Source organism: Balaenoptera musculus, chromosome 9 (genome assembly GCF_009873245.2).
Source record: "Balaenoptera musculus isolate JJ_BM4_2016_0621 chromosome 9, mBalMus1.pri.v3, whole genome shotgun sequence".
In the NCBI taxonomy this organism is placed as follows: Eukaryota; Metazoa; Chordata; class Mammalia; order Artiodactyla; family Balaenopteridae; genus Balaenoptera; species Balaenoptera musculus.
Genome location: NC_045793.1, coordinates 42,673,179 through 42,699,593, shown reverse-complemented (window position 1 = coordinate 42,699,593; position 26,415 = coordinate 42,673,179). Strand labels below are relative to the sequence as shown.

Sequence of the window (26,415 nt, the reverse complement as noted above, 5' to 3'; positions counted from 1 at the left end):
ACTCAGGTCTGTATTCCTTTATCCAGAGGTTATATTTCACACTGGCACTGTGAACATTATATTTGTGCAGAAAAAGAATCAGTGTAGGTCTTCTGAATTATAGACTGTGGTTGATTTTAGAATTTGGGGTAAGGAAAGATTCTTATGAAATGTGAAAAGTCTGTGTGTTTTAGTCAACCAGTGTTATATTATTGGTGTATTTCCTAAGTCTGTCTTTTGTGTTGAGACACAGTTTCTTCCTCAGAAGAAATTTTCCTGAAAGTATGTTTTTGTCATTTATCTTTTTTAATAACTCCTGTGTATCAGCACTCTTTTAGGAATGTAGAGATGAATATGACATGATTCTCTCCTGGGAAATCAGTTGTGTAGGGAAACTGGCAAGTAACATGTTTAATTTTAAAATAATTTAATTTAAAACATGAAATTATTTAAAATGTTATAGTAGTTATATACAGAGAATTATCTACTCTCAACCTAGTCACTCTTCTTCCTCACTGTTACTGAGACTGCTTTTGTGCAAAACTACCAGTAATCTTATTTCCAAATTTTATGTTCACATCTCTGGTATTTCATTTGACTTTTCAGTAGCATTTAACACAAGTGAGTGACCTTGAGCCAGTCCTAGTTTTCCTTTCTCTTCACTGACTGATCAATCTTTCTCATTCTTTTCTCTGCCTAACATCTCAATGTTGGAGTGCTCCAGGACACTGTCTAGACCCCCTTTTATCTATAATCTCTCTCTCTGGGAATCTGATCCTTTCCCAATACTATCTATATGCTTATGTTTCCTAAATCTATATTTTCAGCACCAACCAACCCTGGAATTTCTGAATTCATATGTTTAACTGCCTACCGGCCATCTCTTCTTGAATATGTAACAGACACCTCCACTTAACATGTTCAAAGCTATTTTTGATTCTGGTGATTTTGGCCCTCACCGCCCACTCTTTTCCTCCCCTTTGTACCCTGTTTCCCTGGAGATATCACTAGCCATTGAGTTGTTCAAGCCAAGTACTTAGGAGTTATCTTTTGTCTCTTTATTTTTTGTCTCTTTTTCTTTTGCCAGTCACATCTAACCCACCGGCAATGTCCTGACAATTCTTCTTTCAAAACATATTCTGAATCTTCATCTGTCTTTGCATCCATACCATCTAAATTCAGTATACCCTTTCTTTCTTGGACTATTGCAGTAGGCTCCTTACTAGTTTTCTTATTTCCATTTCTTCTCTTAGCAGTAAGAGCTATCTTTAAAACACAAATCAGGTCAGGTCGCTTGCCTGTGTGAAACCCTCCAGTGGCTTCCCATCATGCCTAAAATAACATCCATATTTCTTACTTCGGCTGGGTACCACATGATCTGGCCCCTGCCTGCCTCCCTGACCTCATTTTTTATCACTTATTCCCTGGTCCACTACCTCACCTCATTGTAGTTCATGTACCTTCTTTTTGTTCCTGAAAGTACCAAGTTCATCCCCACTTTAGGGCCCATTCCTTTGCCCTAGAATGCTTTTCTCCCTTTTCTTAATTCAGTCTCCTAGTTGTGCCTGAGACTGTTCTAGGAGTTGAGGATAAAGCAATAAATAAGACTCAGGGGTAGATGGAGGTGTTTTTCTTACACCTTTTTGTATGGTGGGTTCCTTGAATATGTAACCTAAAATATTTTCTCTGAAACTTCTTCAGCTCTCCCAGATGTCTTCCTCTTTTTGATGCCACAACTTACGTAATTCATTTAATCTGTACCTTGATGGAGTTTACATTTTAGTTGGAGGTAGGGTGGGTGGAGATCACAATAAACAAGATTTGTAAAATGTATGTTAAATGGTGGTAAGTGCTAAAGAGAAAAACATAAAGCAGCAAAGTGCTGAGATGAGGAATGGGTTGTAATTTTAGATAAGGGTGGTCAGGGCAGTCCTCTCTTTGAAGGTGACATTTGAATAATCATCATCATCTGTTCTAGGTTGTGATATAACTCATAGATTTCTTCAACATAGAATAAAGACATACCCTTTTTAAAGACATTTTGTCCAAGGATAGTCTGTTTTCTTCTCTATGCTCTATTATTTGCCTTTCAGTTTTTACAGGTCACATTTACTTCATCTTTCCATTTGTTACTGCTTGCCATCTTTAGCTTCCTTCCCTTTCCTGTATCTACAAGTTTGCATTTCTTCCAGTTCTTAACTTTATTTTAATTACTTGAAATATAGCACTGTATAAATATTTTAACTAAAACATTGGCATTTATCTGAAGTGAGCTGTCTTAATCCAGTGACTGACAAAGCAAAATTGTATGAAATTTACATTCTTTTCTTCTTGAGATTTAAATTTAGCCCCTGTATATCTTCTTGAAACATCATACTTTACACTTTTTTCACCATTTCTTGTAAGACTTCAGGTACAGGGCATAGTAATTGTTCTTTATAAAAAGATAGGAGGCCTCTGATTCTGTGTTTGATCAGGAGAGCTGCTGAAATGGATTAAAACTCACTGGGCCTTATATCCGACAAAAAATATTACCTTGACGTGAGTAGAAAAAAGTCTGCCTTCAGTTTATTTGTAATTTACTTCTAATTTGTTGAGTTACATGTAAGTAACTTTCATTTTTTTCCCTCTATCTTTTACTATGTTCCAATGGATTTCTCTCCTGTTCGACTGAATGTGCCGTGTATGATTCTTGGAATTCCTCGTTTACTGTTCCTCTGTGGATCTGTCTGTTGGAATCTGGAACACTGGAATGATGGAAATGTGTTCTTTACAAAGTAGCTGTGAGTATGCTACATAATTTATAGAGAGCCTTTTTTCTGGTCTAAGTTAAATTTCAGTTACAGTTGGATGAAATATGAACCAAGGAAGCCTTAAATTTAATGCATATTCTTAGCTCTGCACATAGTAGGCTTTCAAATATTTGACTTTAAAATATTCTGATCAGTATCCTAACTAGTATATTTAAAATTAGCCTTTCAATTTAATTGGCTTACTTATCTTCTCAATATTTGTCTTAAAAATTAGTTTATATGAATTTTAAAAAAGGTAAAAATATTATGGATGGAATATTTAGTTACATATGTGATGCTAGTAAGGAATGCAGATTGCTGTTCTTTGTTAAATCCAAATGTATTGAATTAGTACTTTGATCCCACATGAGTTTTTTTGGATGAGAATTTAAATGTGGCAAAAATCTTTAAGAAAAATGTGTACCTCTTAGGAATATTTTGCCATTATATTTTAATGAATGAGTAAGACCTACCCCTAAGTAAATTAATCAGTAAGACTCTACTCACTCAGATGGTCTGAACTATGGACAGTGTTTCTCACCAATGGGTAAGTTGAAAATCAGACTGATTTACTATGCCAATTTAGAAGTAGATTTCTTTGAATTACTCATGAAACTTACTGAGGTCATCAGAGAATCAAAAACCACACAGAAAACCGAATTGAAATTTACTTTAAAACCTGGATAAATCTGATGTCCCTGATGATAGAGGCAGCAGGCTCATGTAAAAACCTTGAAGTGACATAATTGGACCTAGTATAACAGCTTGAAAGATAATGTTACTGATTGACATTGATCATGAGAGCTTTTAAGAGTTCATGAAAAATTTTAAAGTCCATGTTTTGATTTTACTTCATGAATAAGAAGATAAATTTCAAGAAACTCCTGCCTCTGGTAATTAGTATGAGCAAAGGGGATGATTAAAAGGGTCCTTAATATAATTTTAAGGGGATTTGAATTTTGTATTGTGAAAAATCCTTTGTTTTTTTTTAGTTGATTGGTCAGAATCTTATTATTAGTAACTTACTATAAATTGAAATCTTTGCTCTGAGGCAGGTTTCTTTAATTTTTATTTTATTCCCTTGGGTTTTTATAATTGTCTATTGTCAGTCAACTTGTGCTCAATTCATTTTGTCCATTTCTGCAATTAACTAATACTTTTATTGCTAACACTATAAAATCAGTTTGATTCACCATGAATAATAGTTTATATAGTTTTCTAAAAATAGGTTAATGAAGGGAATTTGAAATGTGTGACAGAAGTGATTTGTTGATATATGAATAACCGGACTCCTTTTGCTTTTCTCAGCAACAGAAGAACCTTGAAGGCTATGTGGGATTTGCAAATCTCCCAAATCAAGTATACAGAAAATCAGTGAAAAGAGGGTTTGAATTCACACTTATGGTTGTGGGTAAGATATGATTTCTCACTAAAATTGAGTTTTGATATGTTTCCAACTATTAATGAACTCTGAATGATTTGAGAAAACAATAGCCCAAATAACTTCAGGGATCATGTGTTATATTTTCTTTTGTTATGCGAATACGTTTTAAAATTTAACTTGACGGTGTAAAGGGATTTCAGTATTTTCTTGCCTCTTTCTTGTATTTGGCACAGTTTTGGAAACTCAGTAAAAGTTGAGAAGAGGGGTGGAGGGTGTAGTGGTTGAATAGAACTCTGGAGAAGTTCTCTTCAATCGATGGTGCTACAAAAGGAAATAGCATCTTGTGGTTACTTATTACTCCAGGATAATTTTATTCTTTGGCTCAGATAGTGTAGTGAAGCCATATCACATGAGTGTTTAACTTAAACATATGTTCTCTGAATTTGAAAAAGAAGGATGGCGTAGAGGATCATAATCATGCAGATGATTACCCTGGGAATTCATTCATTAAGTATAAGCCCTGGAATTAGTGAAATATGATGACTCTCCTTGTTCTTTAGTTCACTCTCATTTTTCTTATGAGTGTGTTTTATCCTATGAGCACCTTTCCCTGCCTGTATTCCATTTTAAGAGATTGTCAAGGGTTATTTTGACTGTAGGTTGGTAACATAATCATTATATATGCAAAAACACTTTACCATGTATAAGATTAGTTATCTTAAATGACAATCTTAAATGACTTTATAATATTTTCACCTCATATAGACTGACTTTATAACCTAGCTCCTCAGTTTGATGCAATTTTGTTGTATTTCTCTATTTGTTTTATGAAGGTAAAAGGCAGAATAGTGGATTGACTATCCATGACAGAAAATTGAGTTGATGCTGGACCTTTATGTACTGTGCATTAAATTTTGCTAATTACATTCAACTCCTGGTATTTTTATTTTGGTGTTGAATTAGATTAATTGAATTAGGTATGAAATACCCCTTCATTGAAGGGAAGAATATTTTATCAACTGACCAGAGTATTTTACCTGAGGGTAGGTTTGTGGCTGTTTGGAAATATCTGCATTGTAATAGTTCATAGTTAAAACATGGTGGTACAAAGTCTGCAAACTTGATACTTGGTAGAGTTGGTTAATTTGTCTGTCTCTGGTTGAGTAAGAAGCATAGTATACCTAGCTTGCAAGCTGCTGGTGTAGAGCAGAGGTGTGGGTCTAAATAGGTGGATAAAATATGCAGGACATACCTTTTCTTCCATAGATTGGTAACATAATCATTATATGTGAAGAAATACTACATCTTACCGTTACTATGTAATGTTAGTGATCTTAAATGACAAACCGTAGACAAATATAAGATCATTTTTTAATTTGTAGAAAACTTCCTATGTGCATTAGGAGAACCATGGCAATTTCCAAAAAAATTTTAATATTAAAATTTAAAGAATAACTTCTTGAATGTATACTTAGTAGAGTAATATCTGGGGGTCCAGGCCAGATATTTGGTTTGAAATCTCTGTGACATTTGTCCAGATGAAATAGTTAATAACCAGCTGTATTTAGAGTAAATACACAATCTCGGAATGTTACTTATTTGTTTTTCTGGTCAGTCCTTTTGTCAACTACAGCTTTTGTTTTTCTCTTCTTTGATAAGACTTCAGCTGCGGATAAAGAAGAATGGGTGTTAATATTGTTATTCTGTTATCCCCACTATACCTTGAACCTTACTGTTTAATTAGCTATCTTTGTATAGACTTGTTGAGTGCAGGGTCTAAATCTTTTCATCTACATAGTTGCAGTGTATAACACATAAAAGTCACCTTTTGGAACTTCCCTGGTGGTCCAGTGGGTAAGACTCTGTGCTCCCAATGCAGGGGGCCCAAGTTCAATCCCTCGTCGGGGAACTAGATCCCCCATGCATGTCACGACTAAGACTTCGCATGCCGCAACTAAGAAGTCCACGTGCCGCAGCTAAAAGATCCTGCATGCCGCAACTAGGACCCAGCGCAGCCAAAATAAATATAAGTTAATAAATAAATATTCTTTAAAAAGTCACCTTTTAAGTAAGTATTTAATACATTGTTTTTCAGACTTTAGGCCAAATCTAACAACATTGTTTGTAAATCACAGAAAGCTAAGACTTACCATACTTTAATATTCTTGACTTAGAGACTGCAAGCTATTCTTTATGAGCTAAGTCCTCATTTCTGAGATATATGCTCAGAGCAGCTTTGGCTCTTATAACAGTTCTTGGTTTGAGACTTATACATTGATACAAACTGAGAATCTATATTTAACAGTTGATTTCTTTATCTCTTTGTCCTTTGTTGGGAAACCTGTATCCAGTAACCTTGCTTCATAAGCAATATTTAGTATTTACTTGAGTGACTTTTTTGTATAAAAGAGGCATAATTTGTTTTCCCATATTTTCTTCCCTAAAGGAGCTAATAATTTTTATGACAATGTAAAGTATACATAAAAAGATAAGTAACATTTTTAGTAAGTAAATACAAGTCAGTAGAGTCATACAAAAATTAAGAGCCATAGATGTTTAAAGGTATAGGAGAGCTTTTCCCTGGTTCCCTGGTTGGAATTGTTATTGCCTTACTTGAGAAGGAGGTATTAGGACAGATTTTTGAAGAATAGAATTGGGATAGACATTGAGCGGGCAGTCCAGTTGGGAAAACAATAAGCAACCCCTACATAACTTATTATGTGCCAGGGAATATTTCAAGTACATAAAGTACTGATACTTTATGTATGTAACTCATACAGTCCTTAACAGTAACCCTTTGATATAAGTATTATATTACTGTTATATCCTTTTTAGAGATGAAGAAACTGAAGCATGGAGATGTTAGGTTACTTGCCCATGGTCACACTGCTAGCAGATGCCAGAACCAAACCCGGTCTGTTTCTCAGTCTGGTGTGTTCTTAGGCACTATGCAGAGGCTCATTTGGGAATACTGGATATAGTGCAGAGTTCAGTAGAGTGCGTCCAGTATGCCTTGAACTTGTATGATTCCAACTAGATATTGTTTTCCCTAAAAAAATTAAAAGAGGCAGAGGGACAGACAGAGAGAGAAAGAGGAAATGAATGAGAATTTTAGAGAAAAAGAGTGCAAGCAATTTTTTCTGCCACTCTACTGGAATGAGTGCCTGTCCTAGGGTAGGCATGGTGGGAGAGGTGAATTCTCTGTTCCCCCAGTCATTTTCAGCTTCCACATACTTTTATAGTGTGAGCATCTCACCTTGCTGAGTTAGTCTAGGTGCCTTAATATAAACTAGTTACTTCTTATGTGCTCAAAGAAACAGGTATCTGCTTTAGTGCAGGAAGAAAAACAAGTTGTCAGTTTATATGTAATTGTGCATTATGGATGATATATTGGGGGGCAGTTCAATATTAATTTGCACTGCATGTTGATTTTAGGATCTGACCCCGAAGTGGTAACTTTATAATAGTTGGAAATAAGGCTGGAAGGGTAGGCTAGCCTAAATTTTGAAGACCTTCATTGCCTCCAGGATAAAGAGATTGGAATTCTTGATTTTGACTCTTTATTTGAAAATTTACTTTAAAACCCAGTGTCAGACATATCAGATAATGAAGACAGTTAGGTCTCTAATTCAGCAAGTGTCAAACCTATTCGGGCTTGGAACTTGAAAATCGTTTGTGTGCTTCTTAATTTTTGCTCTGAGAATAAAATATTAATTGTAAAATCTTGATTTTACTAGAATCTTTCAAAGAGGTAGAACTCAGAAAGATTGTAGACTGCTATATCTGACCAGAAAATGTTTTGAAAAACAAGTGGCATTAAGTCTATTATTTTGGATTCTTTGAAGATAAAATTCACAGTTCAATCATTTTTATAATATTAAGCTTTGCTAATTTTTTTTTTTAAATTAATTAATTTATTTTTTGGCTGCACCGTGCAGCAACCAGGGATTGAATCCACACCCCTGCACTCGGAGCACAGAGTCTTTTTTTTTTTTAATCTTATTTATTTATTTATTTATTTATTTATTTATTTGTTTGTTTGTTTGTTTGGCTGTGTTGGGTCTTCGTTTCTGTGCGAGGGCATTCTCTAGTTGCGGCAGGTGGGGGCCACTCTTCATCGCGGTGCGCGGGCCTCTCACTATCGCGGCCTCTCTTGTTGCGGAGCACAGGCTCCAGACGCGCAGGCTCAGTAGTTGTGGCTCACGGGCCCAGTTGCTCCGCGGCATGTGGGATCTTCCCAGACCAGGGCTCGAGCCCGTGTCCCCTGCATTGGCAGGCAGATTCTCAACCGCTGCGCCACCAGGGAAGCCCCTCAATATGATTTTAATAATATATATAGGTTAATCCTTGAATTATAATTTTTAATCTATTTTTGCTTTTCATTCATATTCTATCTTTGAAAATAGACCATTTAAAATACTCTAATGTTGAAAAACACAGCCACCCTTTTAACAGCCTTTCTGAGAGCCTTCAGATGAACTCCATAGTATGTGGGCTAAATTAAAGAAGAGAGGGTGAGAATGCTGATATTTTTTTGCCATAAGAAAATTGTCCTCTTGATATTGAATATACTCAAGATTCATTGTGAAGGTGAACTGAAATAAAAGTTAGGAAACGTTTGTTAATTTTCATTAGCTAGACTTAGGTACAAATATGAGAAGGTTACATAGTCTAAAAAGACTGGGCACTGTATGCAAAGAAAGGTGCTTAGGACTTTAAAGACTAGGGAGCAACTTCTTTACAGATAGAAATAGAATTTTCACACAGGAGATTATTGTGTGGTTTTCCTCTTGGTTTGGCAGACTGCTTTTTCTTGATCCTTAAGGGGCAGTTTCTAAATCTTCTTTAAGGCATGGAGATCAAATACTATTGTTGGTCAAATTGGTCCATCCTTTTCCTAGGTAGTTCTATCACATGTCTCTGAAATACAGTTTTAAATATGAAATTGTCTTACTGTCTCTTATTCCTAGCTGTGACTACAGACAGCCCAGTACCACAGGAAGTCAGAATTTCCCCTTCATACTCTTAGTCCACCAAAACAAGTCCACTCTCCAAAGCATTTGTAGACTGAGTTTTTTTCTGTGTTAGGAACCAGGTTTACTCTGTCCCAAAGCAGGAAGTTTTCTATCATTACTTTTTTGGGTGCCCAGCTGGTGGATTTTGTTGGCAAGATAGTTTTAGGCCAATATATCATACTTGTTTCACCAGTGTAATACAGAACCTCAGAATTATTTTAAAGGTCGGAAAGTTATAACCTGCCTCCCATGAAAGGCCTTGCAAAGGTGGTTGAAATTGTTGACGTTGTTAATTTTACCCCAATTTTATTTTTCAATAAACAGTAACATATTTTAAGTATATAATTTTCATGCATTTACATGAGTCCTTTTGACATATTTTACTATATAGGAGTAATAATTTAAAGCAGTGCCTAAGATACTGAAGACTATGGACCTCATTTTTTAGGGGAAACAGGGTGACTAAATGGGTTCAGTGACTGAATTTCCTGAAATGTCATTGAGATTTTTATCATGTATTTATTTTCTGGGGAGAGATTGCATATTTAGATTCTCAGAAGGGTGGTTATTCACCTAAAAATTGAGAACTATAGGTACAAAGTATTTTATGTAATTGGAAGTATGTGGCATTGATTTATTGATTCTTGTGCTGAAATAATGTTTTAATTAATTTTGTAACATTTCGAAACACAAAAGTTACAATTACAGTATACAGCTTTTTTTCCCCTGAAACATTTGAAATGCGTGATCCATCATTGCCCCCTAAATACTTGTGTATTTCTCTTCCTCAAGGATCTTCTTGGACATAACCATTAATGTACCATCAAAATCAGAAAATAGCAAATGTATGTTTGTATACATGCACACGTATATATAGACACACACCCACATATATACTTTTATATCTATAGTTCATCTGCATCTATTATGTATGTTGAAAATCATTAAGTTCACACTGATATCTCCAATTTCAGTTCATCACCACAGTGGTCATTCTACTTTTCATCTTTTCTCTAGTTGTAACATCCTTCTGATGGTGAGAAATCATTATCCTTAATACGTTTACTTTTTTTTTAATTGAAGTATAGTTGCGGTACAATATTATATAAGTTACAGGTATACAATATAGTGGCTCACAATATTTAACTTAATATGTTTACTTATTTGATCAGTTCCCCTGTATGTTAACTAATTTCCTGCCATGTCCCCCAGGCTTTTCTCTTCCTCTCTCTGATGGAGTTTCCCTATCCCTACTCACCCCTCTCAAGTGCTGTGACACCCTGTGGCAGGCCACTCTTCTCATGCAGATGCCCTCCTCATCCTTTTTTGGGTTCAGGCCTTCTCCCAGACCCCCTTGGAACCTGTCCTTATCTTGCAGACTCTGACACCCTGCTCTGGGCCACTGTGGCTCTCCTTCCAGCATGTTCACCTGCCATTCTCAGCCTCAGATAATGATTTCTGGACTGAATTTTCAGGCAGGAAAGTGGAAGAGAAAGAGCTGAAATAATTTTGAAGGGTTTAAAAACTAACATTTAACTGTATTATAGAGTTAACTGGCATATGAATAGAAGAACTAATTTGATTTTTTTATTCTTATGTTAAAAAAAGTAAAAAAAAAAAGATAAAATTGTAGTTTGGGGCTACCATAGAAAAAAAATGACTAAATGGAGATAAAACTCTGGAAAAATTTAGCCTGGAAATGAAAGTTATTTGCAGGTGTGTATAGTGTTGTAGAGATACCATTGGTTACATTTACATATGTTTTGACAAACTGAGTTTGTAAAACTTTTGTATGACCTCCAAATTTATTAATAGCTGAGACAAATAGGTTAATATTTAGAAGGAAGAAAGCTTTCGACTTTGGGGCTCTGTTCTTACACTGCCTAGAACTCTCAAGCAAGTAGATGATAAACACAAGGTAATTGTGCATATCAAGAAATCAAATGTGTAGGATAACTTGTGGTTCATTCTTAACTAACTCAAGTTTTTATGATAGAAGACTATGAATTATTTATTATGTTACAAGTGGTAATATTTATAGTAATAACATAATAATAGTTCCATAGAATTCCTGTCATGGTCCTGAGAATAGATTTTAACTGAATGGTCAGTAATTCAAGTGACACACACTCATCAGCAGTAAAGTGCTAAGAGTTATAGACTAAGCTAATGATATAAAAATGGAAAAGACCACTTCAATTCTCAAAGGTATTTCCAGGGAAACACACACTACTAATTACAATTTAATTTAATAAATGTTTCAGTAGTATACATTTAACATGCCATGTAAAGAGGGGAGTTATTATATGGGCTTAATGGGGAAAACATCTTATTTGTCTGAAAGGATAGAGTCCTGAAGCCAGTAACTCATATTGTGCTTGCATTTCAAATGCATTATTTAGTTTGGAAATTTTGTAAAAGAGTTATTTATTCTTATGCTTGTTATTTTGTTTTTAGCATACCATGAAAATCAGCTTCTATATTTAAACTAACTTAAATCTACCTTATAATACTAAGTACAGCAACTGTTAAATTAAAAAGAATATTGTGCTTAATCTAGCTTCAAACTCCAATTTCTGCCACAAATGGTCATTTTGAATCTCAATTTCCTTATCACAACAGACATTTACCTGGTCTTTCTAAACCACTGAGATTTAAAACAAACAAACAAAAAAGCCATGCCCTCTAAGAACCTGAGTGTATGGGATGGGGGTAGAGTGGAGACACTTGGACAATAATACTGTCTGCTATTTGTAACCACCTCTTCCTCACAGAGGGCTTGAGATAATTGTGTATATAAATGTACATTGTACATATACTATATATATATAAAATGTACCTAGTAAATCTGTAAACTAAATAAAATGTTAATTTTAAGCAAATATTTGTTAGTGCATTTTTACGACTTAGTTTTAAGATCTAAATACCAGGGATGAAGAGAAGAGAAAGATCAGGGATGGTTGAGAATGATATGGCAGTTAATAGGTTAAATACTTGATTAATCCTTACTTTGAACTTCTGCTTTAGTTGAACTCCTTTGATTATTAAACATTTAGAGTACACGTGCCCTTACTTTGCAATTCAGTATACACATTGCTGGGCAAACCTTTTTTTCTGGTGAGAGATTTAGCTAATTTGAAACATGGTTGAGAACTTGTTCTTTTCTCATTATAAATAAGGTTTAGCTGGGTAGCTTGCATTCTTGTTAACAAAATTGATTTTTGTATTTGCTATTATGCACATTTCAATAAAGACATGATGTTTAAGTATTTTGCTGAAGTTACTTATGTGACATCTCTGATTATTATTTTTTTAATTTTTAATTAAAAAAAAATTTTTTTTAATTATTTATTTTACTTATTTATTTTTGGCTGTGTTGGGTCTTCCTTGCTGTGTGTGGGCTTTCTTTAGTTGTGGTGAGCGGGGGCTACTCTTCGTTGTGGTGCGCTGGCTTCTCATTGTGGTGGTTTCTCTTGTTGTGGAGCACAGGCTCTAGGCGCACGGACTTCATTAGTTGCAGCACGTGGGCTCGGTAGTTGTGGCTCGCAGGCTGTAGAGCGCAGGCTCAGTAGTTGTGGCGCACGGGCTCAGTTGCTTGGCGGCATGTGGGATCTTCCCGGACCAGGGTTCAAACCCATGTCCCCTGCCTTGGCAGGCGGATTCTTAACCACTGAGCCACCAGGGAGGCCCTAGTTTCATTTTTTTAAGAGAAGTGAAAAACCTTGATTCTGTGAAACAGTCTATGTAGACTTCTTTTTTTTAATAGTTTTTTCTCCAGTTAAATCTATATTCAGTTACCTATTAGCTCTTACTAGATGCCTTTTACTTCTCTAATACTAATTATTTTATTTCTTACTTCTAAGCTTATTTATCCTCCTGTATTTTCTTTCCTTTTCATTCAAATTCTAAACCAGAGAGAGGTTGAAGATTTCATCTTTTTAAAAGAACTGTTCCACATTTTAGCATTACTTAAGTGCTCATTGGTTTGCTTGATTAGTTCCTATGGATGTCTCAGTGAAATACTGCTTGCTTGCTTGCTCTGTGAAGCCATCCTTGATTTCCTTCAAACTGTACTTAGGTGTTCTTTATGTATTCCTACTATATTTTTTGTTTAACTGTAACTATAGCTTGTTTCTCAACAAAATTACACTATTTGAAGGCAAAATGTCCCCAGTTCTAGCATTTAGCAGCTGTTCAATAAATAATAAAATGAATTTATGTCTTTGCTTTTTATCAATTGTAATAGTCCATCAGAGGATAGCTGTTGGAATGGAAAAGCTATAGGATGTTGGGATGAGATTATTCATCTGAGTTAAACCTTTTTGCTCCTTGGCAGGTTTTTTTTTTTTCAAGCTGGATCATTAAATCAATTTAGTGAATCATTTTAAAAAATGAAAAATAGAAATGATTAGAAAATAGACTGCATTTTGCTTAGCAAGAGTATTGTTTCATGAAGGTTTTAAATTTGTACACATACATTTATACAATACAGATAAGTATACCTATATATTTGTGTATACTGTGTTTTGATGCAAAATGTGTGTTTGGGGTTTTTTTGTTTGTTTGTTTTTACTGTAAACTGTGGTAAAGTAAGTTGGAAAGCCACTGCCCAGTGGGAGAGTCCAGTAGAGAATATCAAGAGAATTTATTTAGAAGCAGATTTACATGAAGAGCAGAATTGAGGACTAGGAGTTAGAACACTGCTGTTCTGGTATCTCTAAGGACTATTCCAGTTCTAATGTTCTGAAACTCTACATAATTTAGCAAGATGATGTAGAACACATTGTATGTGTTCATTACACAGTTTGTGTAATGAAATGGGTTTTCCCAAGCTGCTAATGATAGAACTGAGGAGGAGCGTCTGTGGTTAAGTGTTTATGTGCAATATACAAAGGAAAAATCCTCAAGGTTTAAGCTGCCTATGAATTTTCTACTTAACTAATACAGTAATACAGTATTATTTATATCAGTTGCTATAACTATATGTGGTTAAGGAAAAATAATTTACCAAAGAATTATATGGTATAATGTCTCAGTGTGTTTCATGTATCAGATATTAATAAATATTTCAAGGGGTTGGTGGAAATGATCTAAGGCTGTAGAATTGAGGAGGTGCTGGGTAAAACAAAGATAAGCAGTTTCTTTAATTGTAGGACATCTCAGACCCCTTATAATCCCAAGGACCTAAAGGAACGTGACTTTATTATAAAAAATTATTGATCTAACTTTTTTCAAAACCTTATGAACAAACATTTCATGAATGTTTCATTCTTAGGCTTGAAGTGTAATATTCTTGAATGATGATGGCATGGGTTTCATGGGCTAGACTTCAAAGATAAAGAGGACATGGGTTATTTTAACCTGCTGATAATGTTAAACTACAGGTATAATATTAGACTCTAGTTAATTACTCTTATTTTATAATTTTCATAAAGTATTTAACATCTTAAATTGGTTAACAATATTTTGTTTTAATGAGGACAGAAAAAAATTTAATTCCAGTTATTTCCTTTTAAAGTCACTAAAATAAGGGAATGATAATGACTTTGTTGCAGAACGTTTATAGTGCATTTCAAAGTAAAATAAATGTGTCGTTAATTTGGATTATTTAACAGATCTTAAAATATTATGTTAATTATAAAGAAATAGAAAATGTTATGGATAGGTATTCTGTTTATATTTATTGAATAATTTTGTTTTCTTAAGCTAGGATATGTGATTCTGAATTTTGTTATTCTTAAATGTTTCCTAAATAATAATGACAAATAACTTGATTTGAGGTTCTTTCCACAGATTCTTTAAGTAGAGTTGGAGTTGATGGAACTAATGTAACTCTCAATTATTTTGCATTAGCAACGCTATTGCTTTCCCTTTAGTAAAGCCAGTGAGCAAGAATCTATTGTAGTTATGTCACCTTGAGAGTATTAGGACAAAGCTACTATATTTTGTATTATGATTATAGGATATCTGACATTTTGGTTTGGAAGTAAATATCACTCTACTAAAGATAGGTAGGAATTAATAATTTAATGTCCAAACTCAGGCATAACTTCCCTGCAGTCAACATTTCTTTTTATTTATTTTGAGGCTAGTACCTGTTAGAATCATTATGTTGTCAACCTTACCTTTCTACTCTGTTCTCAAATGTCTCACATGTTTATTCCCCCCAAAAAAGAAAAGTTTATAAATATAAACATTTTTATTTTCTAAAAGGTGTAAATTCTAAAGACATTTAGTAAGGTGAAGTCCCTTTTTCTCCCTCCTTCAGTTCCAGTCCCTTCTCTAGTGACAAGCATTATTAAGTTGTTACAAGTTTTCTGGCATTTTTCTATAATTTTATATACACTAGTCATTCCCATGTAGATTTCTTTTATATAAATGGTACTGTGCTGTAAATACTGTTCTGTGAATGTTTTTTTCCCTATCATTTAATATATTATACTTATATTCATGTCTGTACATAAAGTAACTCATTCTTCAGAGCATGGGGTATTCCATACTGTGTGATTATCATGATTTATACAGTCTACTGTTGATGGACAATTAAACAATGCTTAATTTCCTTGAATTTTTAGGCACACGTATAAATGCTTGTATAATGTACATTTCTAAAAGTGAAATTGCTGGGTCAAAAGGCATGTGCATTTAAGTTGTGATAGACTGCCAAATTGTTCCTCAGAAAAGTGATACCATGGCACAAAAACAGAAACATAGATCAATGGAACAAGATAGAAAGCCCAGAGATAAACCCACGAACCTATGGTCAACTGATCTATGACAAAGGAGGCAAAGATATACAATGGGGAAAAGACAGTCTCTTCAATAAGTGGTGCTGGGAAAATTGGACAGCTACATGTAAAAGAATGAAAGTAGAACACTCCCTAACACCATACACAAAAATAAACTCAAAATGGATTCGAGACCTAAATGTAAGACCGGACACTATAAAACTCTTAGAGGAAAACATAGGAAGAACACTCTTTGACATAAATCACAGCAAGATCTTTTTTGATCCACCTCCTAGAGTAATGGAAATAAAAACAAAAATAAACAAATGGGACCTAATGAAACTTCAAAGCTTTAACACAGCAAAGGAAACCATAAACAAGACGAAAAGACAACCCTCAGAATGCAAGAAAATATTTGCAAACGAATCAACGGACAAAGGATTAATCTCCAAAATATATAAACAACTCATGCAGCTCAATATTAAACAAACAAACAACCCAATCCAAAAATGGGCAGAAGACCTAAATAGACATTTCTCCAAAGAAGACATTCAGATGGCCAAGAAGCACATGAAAAGCTGCTCAACATCACTAATTATCAGAGAAATGCAAATCAAAACTACAGTGAGGTATCACCTCACACCAGTTAGAATGGGCATCATCAGAAAATCTACAAACAACAAATGCTGGAGAGGGTGTGGAGAAAAGGGAACCCTCTTGCACTGTTGGTGGGAGTGTAAATTGATACAGCCACTATGTAGAACAGTATGGAGGTTCCTTAAAAAACTAAAAATAGAATTACCATATGATCCAGCAATCCCACTACTGGGCATATACCCAGAGAAAACCATAATTCAAAAATATACATGCACCCCAATGTTCATTGCAGCACTATTTACAATAGCCAGGTCATGGAAACAACCTAAATTCCCATCGACAGACGAATGGAAAAAGAAGATGTGGTACGTATATACAATGGAATATTACTCAGCCATAAAAAGGAACGAAATTGAGTCATTTGTTGAGACGTGGATGGATCTAGAGACTGTCATACAGAGTGAAGTAAGTCAGAAAGAGAAAAACAAATATCGTATATTAACGCATGTATATGGGACCTAGAAAAATGGTACAGATGAACCGGTTTTCAGGGCAGAAGTTGAGACACAGATGTAGAGAACAAACGTATGGACACCAAGGGGGGAAAACTGCGGTGGGGTGGGGATGGTGGTGTGCTGAGTTGGGCGATTGGGATTGACTTGTATACACTGATGTGTATAAAATTGATGACTAATAAGAACCTGCAAAACAAACAAACAAAAAAACTGATACTAAACTTTTTTTGGGTTATTTGTATGGAAATATGTTAATATAAATGTTTCAGACATTACATAAAATTTCTAAAAATCTTATATGTTCTGGTATAATGTTGTAAGTCATAATTCTAGTCATTGCTTTAAAATGTATATCTCAGAAATAACTAAATTTCCTTGTCAGTTGCATTATTATGAACTTTCATCAAATCTTTAACCATGGTCATTTTTAAGTCTTTTGTCATTTACAGACAGTTCCGGGTGTACTCTGATGCTTTTGCAAAAATGTTCCTATAAAAAGGTTTCATCTTCAAGGAATTCATGGAAAAGACTCTGACAAGTACATGTTTCTGGTAACTGACTATACTGCTGAACTGAATGAATAAGCATTTTCAGAACTCTAATGGAAAAGTGCTAACAAAAGATCAAGATGAAAAAAAAATTAATTACATGGGACTGAGTGAACTGATGAGGATGATTATAATTTTTGTGACTTTCTGTTTGAATAAAAAAAAAATTAAAAAAGCAATAGTGCAGCGATGGGGCGAGGTCCTGGTTCCTCCTCAAGGAATATACACAGCAATACCTTTGAGTTCTTCTGTGGAACTAAGGCTCCCACCCAGGTGGAAGATGGTAACTTCAGGCTGAGCACAGGATTCCTGGAATGTCACCCTGTTACCTCACCACCAACCAGTCAGAAGAAAGTCTGCACACAGTGGACGATAATAAGGACCCTGACCCCCTCCGCTAATGAGTCTCCCTTTAAAAACTTTCATGGTTGAGCAGAATCTTTGGAGTTGGTTTTTGGACACAAGTTGCCAGTCTCTTGCATAAAGCAACCTTTCCATTCCTACCAGTACTTGTCTCTCAAAAGTATTAGCTTTTGAGCAGTGAGCAGTCAAACCTGAGTTCAGTAACATGGGGGCAGGAGTCCACACACCACCAAGCAATTCTCGGACACCATCTGAGTTTCCTACAATCAACTCAATTCTGAAACTATCTACCTGGAGATAGCATCAGATTCTACAAGTTAAAGGCTCAGTCCTAGAAGACTGCCCCCTTCCCCCAGTTGCCACTTCAGATACCAGTCACCACTTCAGACACCAGTCACAAGTCCAGGTCTTTCTGATCCACCAGCTGTGAAGTCGGAGCTTCCAGTGACCCCCTTCCTTGAGTTTACATACCAGGGAAGAGCTAAATTGGACTCCTTGTTGGATCTGTTTCTTTGAGTTTAACCTTTGCTTTTTGTTGCTTTTGTTATTATAATCATACATAATGGCCTGCCTCGGGACCCTGACCCTCTGTCTGAATGTTAAACCAAAGTGCCTTTGTTCAGGGAAACATCCTGACCCTGTCTACCTGTGAGTTGCTGCAGAAAAGAGGAAATTAACACATCCCCTCCCCGAGGCTGGCCATTCTAGGAGATATTTGCAAGGCTTATGGCCTTTTTACTTTACTTGCTCACCTCCTCCCCCTCTCTGTTCTATAAAAGAAACTGGCATTCAGATCAAAATAATGTGGTTTTTTTGGGGACCCTTGTCCGCCATCTTCTCGGTCTGCCGGCTTTTTGAATAAAGTCGTTACTCCTTGCCTCAAAAAAAAAAAGAAAAGCGATACCGGTTTACAGTTCCAAGAGCCACTCTGAAGGTTGATCTATTTTCTTTAGGCTTAATTAGACACAGGTTTTTCTCTGAACACCACTTTAGTCATATCTCTTAGGTTTTTGTATATATTACTTATTTTGTTTGTATTTGAGTAGTTTTTCAGATAAGAAGAGTTGAGGGGAGATACTGTTTTATGTCAAAGTGGGCAAATGGATTGTGTATTTTGTTGTTAATTTATAATTTCACTGCATTGTAGTCAGAGAATATGATCTGTAGATTTCTGTGTTTTTCAGTACTGATTGATTTTCTTTATAGCCAAAACATGATCTGATTATGTAAGTGCTTCATAGGTATTTGAAAAATATGTTTTATTCTCTGGGTAGGAATTTTTGTATTTTTTTGAGAATCAGCCATATTAATTATTTAGATCATTTCCATTTTTTAATCACTTTATCAGTATCTGAGAGGCCTGTTTGCCTTTCACTGTATATGTTCTCTTAATTCCTCATTGTTCCTAAGTTTTTGTCTAACGGAATTTGTCCTTTTCATTTATGTTATCCAGTTTATTGACATACAGTTATTAATAGTACTCTTATAATTTTTTTTATTTCTGTAAAATTGGGAGTAATATCCACACTTTCTGATCCACACTTTCTGATATTTTTTTGTTTGAGTGTATTGTTTAATTTCCTTATATGTGTTAATTTTTTCATTTTCTTTCTGTTATTGATCTCGAGTCTCATTTCCTTGTGATAGGAAAAGATGATTTAAATCTTTTAAAGTTTATCAAGACATACTTGGTTTTATGGTCAGTCTTGAAAAATACTCCCTGTGCACGTGAGAAAAATGTGTATTTTGGTGGTGTTGAATGGAGTATTTTGTCTATGTTTATTAGGTCCAGTTGGTTTATAGTGTTGTTCAAGTCCTCTGTTTTCTAATTTATTTTCTGTCTGGTTCTTCTATCCATTATTTAAAGTGGAATATTGAACTCTCCAATTATTATTGTAAAACTGTCTATTTTCCCCTTCAAAATTTTGTCAGTGTTTCCTTTATATATTTTGGGGCTCTGATGTTTGGTGTATATATGTTTATAATTCTGTAATAATATCCACATCATGAATTGACCCTTTTATTGATAATAAATCCTAATTTGTATCTTGTAACAATTTTTTACTTAAGTCTCTTTTGTCTGATACAAGTATAGCCATCTCACCTCTTTTGATTACTGCTTACATGGAATATCTTTTTTATCCTTTTACTTTCAACTTGTGTGTGTCCTTAGATCTAAAGTCTTTAGATCTTACAGGTAGCATACAGTTGGATCGGGTTATTTTAGCCATTCTGGCAGTCTGTGCCTTTGATTAAGGCATTTAATCCATGTACATGTAAAGTAATTACTGGTAACAGAGAACTTAGTTTTGTCATTTTGTTGTTTTCTGTATGTCTTACAGCTTTTGAATATATCATTTTCTCCTTTACTGCCTTCTTTTGTGTTTAGTTGATGTTTTGTAGCATCATGTTTTGATTCCCTTTCTCATTTTCTTATTTGTATATTCTGTAGATGCTTTCTTTGTAGTTATCATAGAGATTATATATAAAATCTTAAATTACAATAACCTAACTTGAATTTATACCAATTTAATTTTAATTACATATACAAACTACTCATATACAGCCCGCACATACTTTTTTTTATTATTGATGTCACAAATTGTATCTTTAAACATTCTATACTCAATAACACAGACTTCTAATTATTTCTTATTCATTCGTCTTTCAAGTCTACAGAAAATGTAAAGTGGAGTTAGAAACCGAAATTACAATAATACCAGTTTTTATATTTGTCCATGTATTTACCTTTACTGGGGATGTTTATGTGGCTTTGAATTATTGTCCAGGGTTCTTTCATTTCAAATGAAGGACTCCCTTCAGCATTCCTTGTGGAGGATGTGTAGTGATAATGAATTCCCTCAGTTTTTGTTTATCTGGAAATATCTTAATTTCTACCTCAGCTTTTCAGCATGATTTTGCCAGATATAGAATTCTCATTTGACAGTTGTATCATCACATTGTCTTCTGGTCTCCAAAGTTTCTGCTGAGTATTCAGCTGCTAATCTTATTGATGATACCTTCTATGTGATATGTTGCTTCTCTCTTGCTGCTTTCAAGATTCTCTTTTTGTCTTTGTTTTTTATCAGTTTTATCATGATGTGTCTCAGTGCGGGTTCCTGGGTTTATCCTACTAGTTCAGTGAGATTCTTGGATTTGTAGATTCATCTCTGTCATCAAATTGGGAAAAAATTTGGTCATTTTTTTTTCCTTCAAATAATCTATTTGACCCTTTCCCTTTTTCCTTCTAAAACTCATACTGTATATAATAGTTCAATAAATGGTGTCCCACATAGATCCCTTAGGCTGTGTTTACTTTTCTTCATTCTTTTTTCTCCTTAGACTCAATAATTTTAATTGTCCTGTCTTCCAAGTTTGCTGATTCTTTTTTAGACATGCTCAGTTGCTTTTGAACCTCTCTAGTGAATTTTTTCAATTGTGTTTTTCAGCTCCAGAATTTTTGTTTTTCTGTTTTGTTTTTGGTTTGGTTTTTTTACACAATTTCTATTTCTTTGTTAAATTCTGGTTTTGTTCTTACGTTGTTTTCCTGATTTCCATCAGTTGTTCATTGTTTTCTTTAGCTCTTTGGACATATTTAAGACAGCTGTTTTGTTTAATTTATTATTATTATTTTTTTGCTATTTAAATTTATTTACTTATTTATTTGGCTGCACCAGGTCTTTAGTTGTGTTATGTGGGCTCTTAGTTGCAGCATGCAGGATCTAGTTTCCTGACCAGGGATTGAACCCAGGCCGCCTGCATTGGGAGCGCAGAGTCTTAACCGCTGGACCACCAGGGAAGTCCTTATATTTATTTATTTAAAAAAAATTTTTATTGGAGTATAGTTGATTTACAGTGTTGTGTTAGTTTCAGATGTACAGCAAAGTGAATCAGTTATACATATATCCACTCTTCTTTGGATTCTTTTCCCATATAGGCCATTACAGAGTATTGAGTAAAGTTCCCTGAGCTATACAGTAGGTCCTTATTAGTTATGTATTTTATATATAGTAGTGTATATACGTAAATCCCAATCTTCTCATTTATCCCCCCAACCCCCGTAACCATAAGTTTGTTTTCTACTTTGTTTCTACAAAACTCTATCTCTGTTTTGTAAATAAATTCATTTGTACCCCCGTTTTTTTTAGATTCCACATATAAGAGATATGATATTTGTCTTTCTCTAAGACAGCTATTTTAAAGTCCTCGTCTAGCAAGTCCACTATCTATGCTGCTTCAGGGATGGTTTCTGGGATTTTGTTTTGTTCCTTTCTATGGGCTATGTTTTCTGTTTCTTTGAATGCCTTGTGATTTGTTGTTGAAAAATATGCATTTGAAAAACCTCACCCTGCCCTGTGTTTGCAGACTTGGTCATATGTCAGGGCAGATGTCTGATGATTAGCTGGGCATGCTCTGAGCCTAGAGATCCAGCCTAAAGTGAAAGTTTAATGCCTTTTCACAACTTTTCTGAGCATGTTTATTGCTTGAGCCTCTATGTGGCTTTCTCAGTTCCCCCTGCATACATGGTTTCTTTTGAATGTCTTAATTCTCCAAGGAGTTTTACCTCAAAGTCTCCTCAGGGCCTTAGGTGCTCTGTTGTGTCTCTCCACCCATAATTTTTTGCTTCAGGCATCTGTAGTCCTCCTGCACTTTAACCAGCGATGCCCCGTGCTTCTCCAACCTGAAATCCCAGTTAGGCAACACTAGTCCTTCTGACAGCCCCAAAGAGGTTAGAATGTTTTATCTGAGTAAAGTCTGCTCTGTTCCTTCTTGTTTGAGGGAATGACGCTGAAAACTCAGCCTCTGTGCACTGGTGCCGAATCGAATCTTGGAGACAGACTTTTGGGTGAAGTAGAAAGTAATAGCTTTATTGCTTTGCCAAGCAAAGGGGGACACAGCGGCCTTATGCCTCGAAAACTGTGTGTCCCAACCCAGGAGGATTTGGTGAGGAGTTTTATAGCAATGGTTCAAGGGCAGGGTTGCTTCTAAATGAAAATATTGTAGATACTTCTGATTATCCCCAAGTACTTGGGTTTTATTCTAGTCTTTCCTCCTTTATTCAAGGTTTAAGAGTTTAGAAAGAAGCAGGTATGGGGAACCGATAACTTATTTTCCTGTGACTTAGAAATTTCTATGTCTAGAAAAAAGGGTATTCTCCCTCATTCAAACGGAGTAAGCCCAGACCACCTACAATGGTTCTTACCTTTCTTTCTCTTTTTTTTTTTAAATTTTATTTATTTATTTATTTATTTTTGGCTGCGTTGGGGCTTCATTGCTGCCCATGGGCTTTCTCTAGTTGCAGCGGGCGGGGGCTACTCTTCGTTGCAGAGCATGGGCTCTAGGCGCACGGGCTTCAGTAGTTGTGGCGCATGGGCTCAGTAGTTGTGGCTCACAGGCTCTAGAGCGCAGGCTCAGTAGTTGTGGCACACGGGCTTAGTTGCTCCGCGGCATGTGGGATCTTCTCGGGCCAGGGAATCGAACCTGTGTCCCCTGCATTGGCAGGCGGATTCTTAACCACTGTGCTACCAAGGAAGTCACCCGGTTCTTACCTTTCTTGAGAGCCAATATCAAAAGAACTCAACCTAGAAATAGAAATAGTAAGGTTAATATTGTGATATCAGTTATTTAGGCTACAGATGCCTATTAAACTCACTGAACTATTAACAATAACTAGATTCTTTAATCTGGTGCCATATTAATTGATAATTATTATATGACTTTTAATCTATTTTAACTTTGTATTATGTATATCCTGAAGGTGTTTATATTTTAGTAAAAAAATATCTGTACATTTGGTATGCTGTACTAGACTTGACATGAAGGGTATGTGAATCTTAGTGGAAATTGTGTCTTACCTCCCTCCTTTCCTACTTCAAGCAGGAGCATTTTTATAAAAAGTAATTACCCATGATTTTTTGGAGTCTGGTTTATAGAGAAGTACCCTTTATACTTAAGCTGATTGGTATATGGGTAAATTGGAAGTATTTTTTTGTGGTTCACTTTTGTACTAAGATGCATTGTGATTAATTTTTCTTCTTTTTATCAGCAGATTTCTACTTTTTATAGCTGCATGATTTGTTGCCTTGGTCATTCATTGTCTGTAATAAACGTTTATACTTCTTTTATTTTTTATTTCACTGAAGCAGCAATATATAATCCAACTGGGATGTTTCCTTCATGACTAACTTTCTTCTCTAGGAATACATTACTGTTAAAAATGGTGACTACAGATACATTACTTTTAAAGAACACAGATGGTAGAATTATAAAGGTAAAAATCCTTGGAAACATGAGTCTAATTTGATAGATAAGAAAATGAGGGCAAAGAATTTATTCTAATAGAGAGTCTTTATAGTATATTTTCTAATGTCACTTCCTTGTCCCACTAAGAAGTACTTGCATAAAAGCAAGTTTGATTATAGCATTGGTTGAATATTTAAGCTTGTTAAGGTAGCTGAGTTTAACAGATTTCCACCTCTATTTCTTTTAGGTGAATCTGGACTGGGAAAGTCAACATTAATCAACTCATTATTCCTCACAGATTTGTATTCTCCAGAGTATCCAGGTCCTTCCCATAGAATAAAAAAGACTGTACAGGTATGTATATTGTTAACTGATGATAAGGTGGGGTAATGTTAACAGATACAAAACACATTCTATAACTTGTATTATATTTCCATAGAGGTAGATTTCAAGTTTGGCCTTAGCCAATGTAAAGTGGTAAACATGGTTGCTGATAAAAAAGAGAGATTGATTTATTGAGAGAAGTGCAGGTAATTAGAGGAATTTTCTTGATTAGAACCTTATAAATTTGTCTTGAGGAACCTCCTAGAGAGTATACTGGGATGTAGTAACAGCTGGAGTTATGCTGCATTATGGTAGCTACTTGTCATATGTAGTAGCTATTTAAGTTTGCATGAGTTAAAAGTCAATAAAACTAAAAATTCACTTTCTCAGTTGCACCAGTCACATTTCAAATGCTCCGTAGTCATATGTGGCAAGTGGCTACCATTTGGGGCAGCACAGATATGTTTCCACCATTGCAGAAAATTCTGTTGGACAGCGTAGAGAAAACATGATTCGTGTGGAAGCCATTATTATTTAAATACAGTGTTCTGTATTAGTGAGTGGCATGATACCACATGGTAGTTGAATGGCAATAGCAATTTGTTAAGGCTTACAAGCTATGTGTGGTCTAATTTAGTACTTCTTGATCTTTAATGTATATTCAGATCACCTGGGGAGCTTGTTAAATTTAGTTCCTGTTCTAGTAGGTCTGAGGTGGGCTGAGATTCAGTATTTCTAACAAAATCCAAGGTGATGCTCATGTTGCTGGCCCATATAGCAAAGTGCTAGACTCTCTAGCTCTGCATTGTCCAGTACAGTAGCTGGTAACCACATGTGACTGTTGAGCTCTTAAAATGTGGGTAGTCCAAATTGAGATGTTATGCAAGTATAAAATACACCCCAGATTTTGAAGACTTAGTTTGTAAAAAAAAAAGAATGTTATTTCATTAATAAATTTTTCTATTGATTACATTTTGCAGTAATGATAATTGGTTATATTGGGTTAAATAAAATACATTAATTTCACCTGTTACTACTTTCTCAAGTGGCTACTGAAAATTTTAAAATTATGTGGCCCACATTACATTTTTGTTGGGCAGCACTGCTCCAAACTGTTGATTGAAAAAATTGTTGGTGGATTGATGTGGTAATACACAGCACAGAAGCAGAAGAGAAGTGGAGAAAACAGTTCTGGCAGGAGCATGTTTTATTGAGGCAATGACTCTGGAGCTGGATATTTTATTTCTCCTTTTTAAAGTTTTCTCTGTTGTAGGAATTAAAAAAAAATTTTTTTCTACATTTATTTATTTTATTTATTTTTGGCTGCGTTGGGTCTTCGTTGCTGCGCATGGGCTTTCTCTAGTTGCGGCGAGCGGGTCCTACTCTTCGTTGCAGTAGGCACACGAGCTTCAGTAGTTGTGGCACACGGGCTCAGTAGTTGCGGCTCGCGGGCCCTAAAGTGCACACTCAGTAGTTGCGGTGCGCGGGCTTAGTTGCTCCGCGGCCTGTGGGATCTTCCCAGGCCAGGGCTCGAACCTGTGTCCGCTGCATTGGCAGGTGGATTCTTAACCACTGTGCCACCAGAGACGCCCAGGAATTTAAAAAATATCCTTCATGGAGCTTGAGATTTCAAATTACCTGCAAATATGTGTTCTGTTGATAAAAACTTGATACTATACTGCATTGCTTATTTTGTGATGTATTGACTATTTTAACCCTAAGCAAGAAGATATACTTTTAGCTTTCTTAATTTAAGTATTTAAATCCAGGATTAGTAACTAGGTATGTAGAAATGTTAAGGGAACCCCACAGTGTAGATTCCTAAATTCAGGAATATTTACTGTAAAATATCTGTTAAATATTAATGGTCATGTATCTACCAGTGGTGTTCTTGGTGATTAGTGCTGGTGAGGAAATTTTCTGAGTC

At 35.2% G+C, this 26,415-nt stretch overlaps 1 protein-coding gene across 6 annotated transcripts in view; it reads left to right on the top strand.

The window, feature by feature from the left end:
* Positions 1–26,415, top strand: part of SEPTIN7 (septin 7) — a 113,192-nt gene that overhangs the window by 34,477 nt on the left and 52,300 nt on the right. For 5 of the 6 annotated variants that reach the window (XM_036863009.1, XM_036863005.1, XM_036863003.1 and 2 more), the window contains exons 3-4: positions 4,080–4,182; positions 24,412–24,518. In XM_036863009.1, the coding sequence (XP_036718904.1) occupies positions 4,080–4,182; positions 24,412–24,518 (210 nt within the window). Of the gene's footprint in view, positions 1–2,757; positions 2,763–4,079; positions 4,183–24,411; positions 24,519–26,415 lie in introns of all 6 variants that reach the window. The other variant, XM_036863007.1, reaches the window with a different exon arrangement.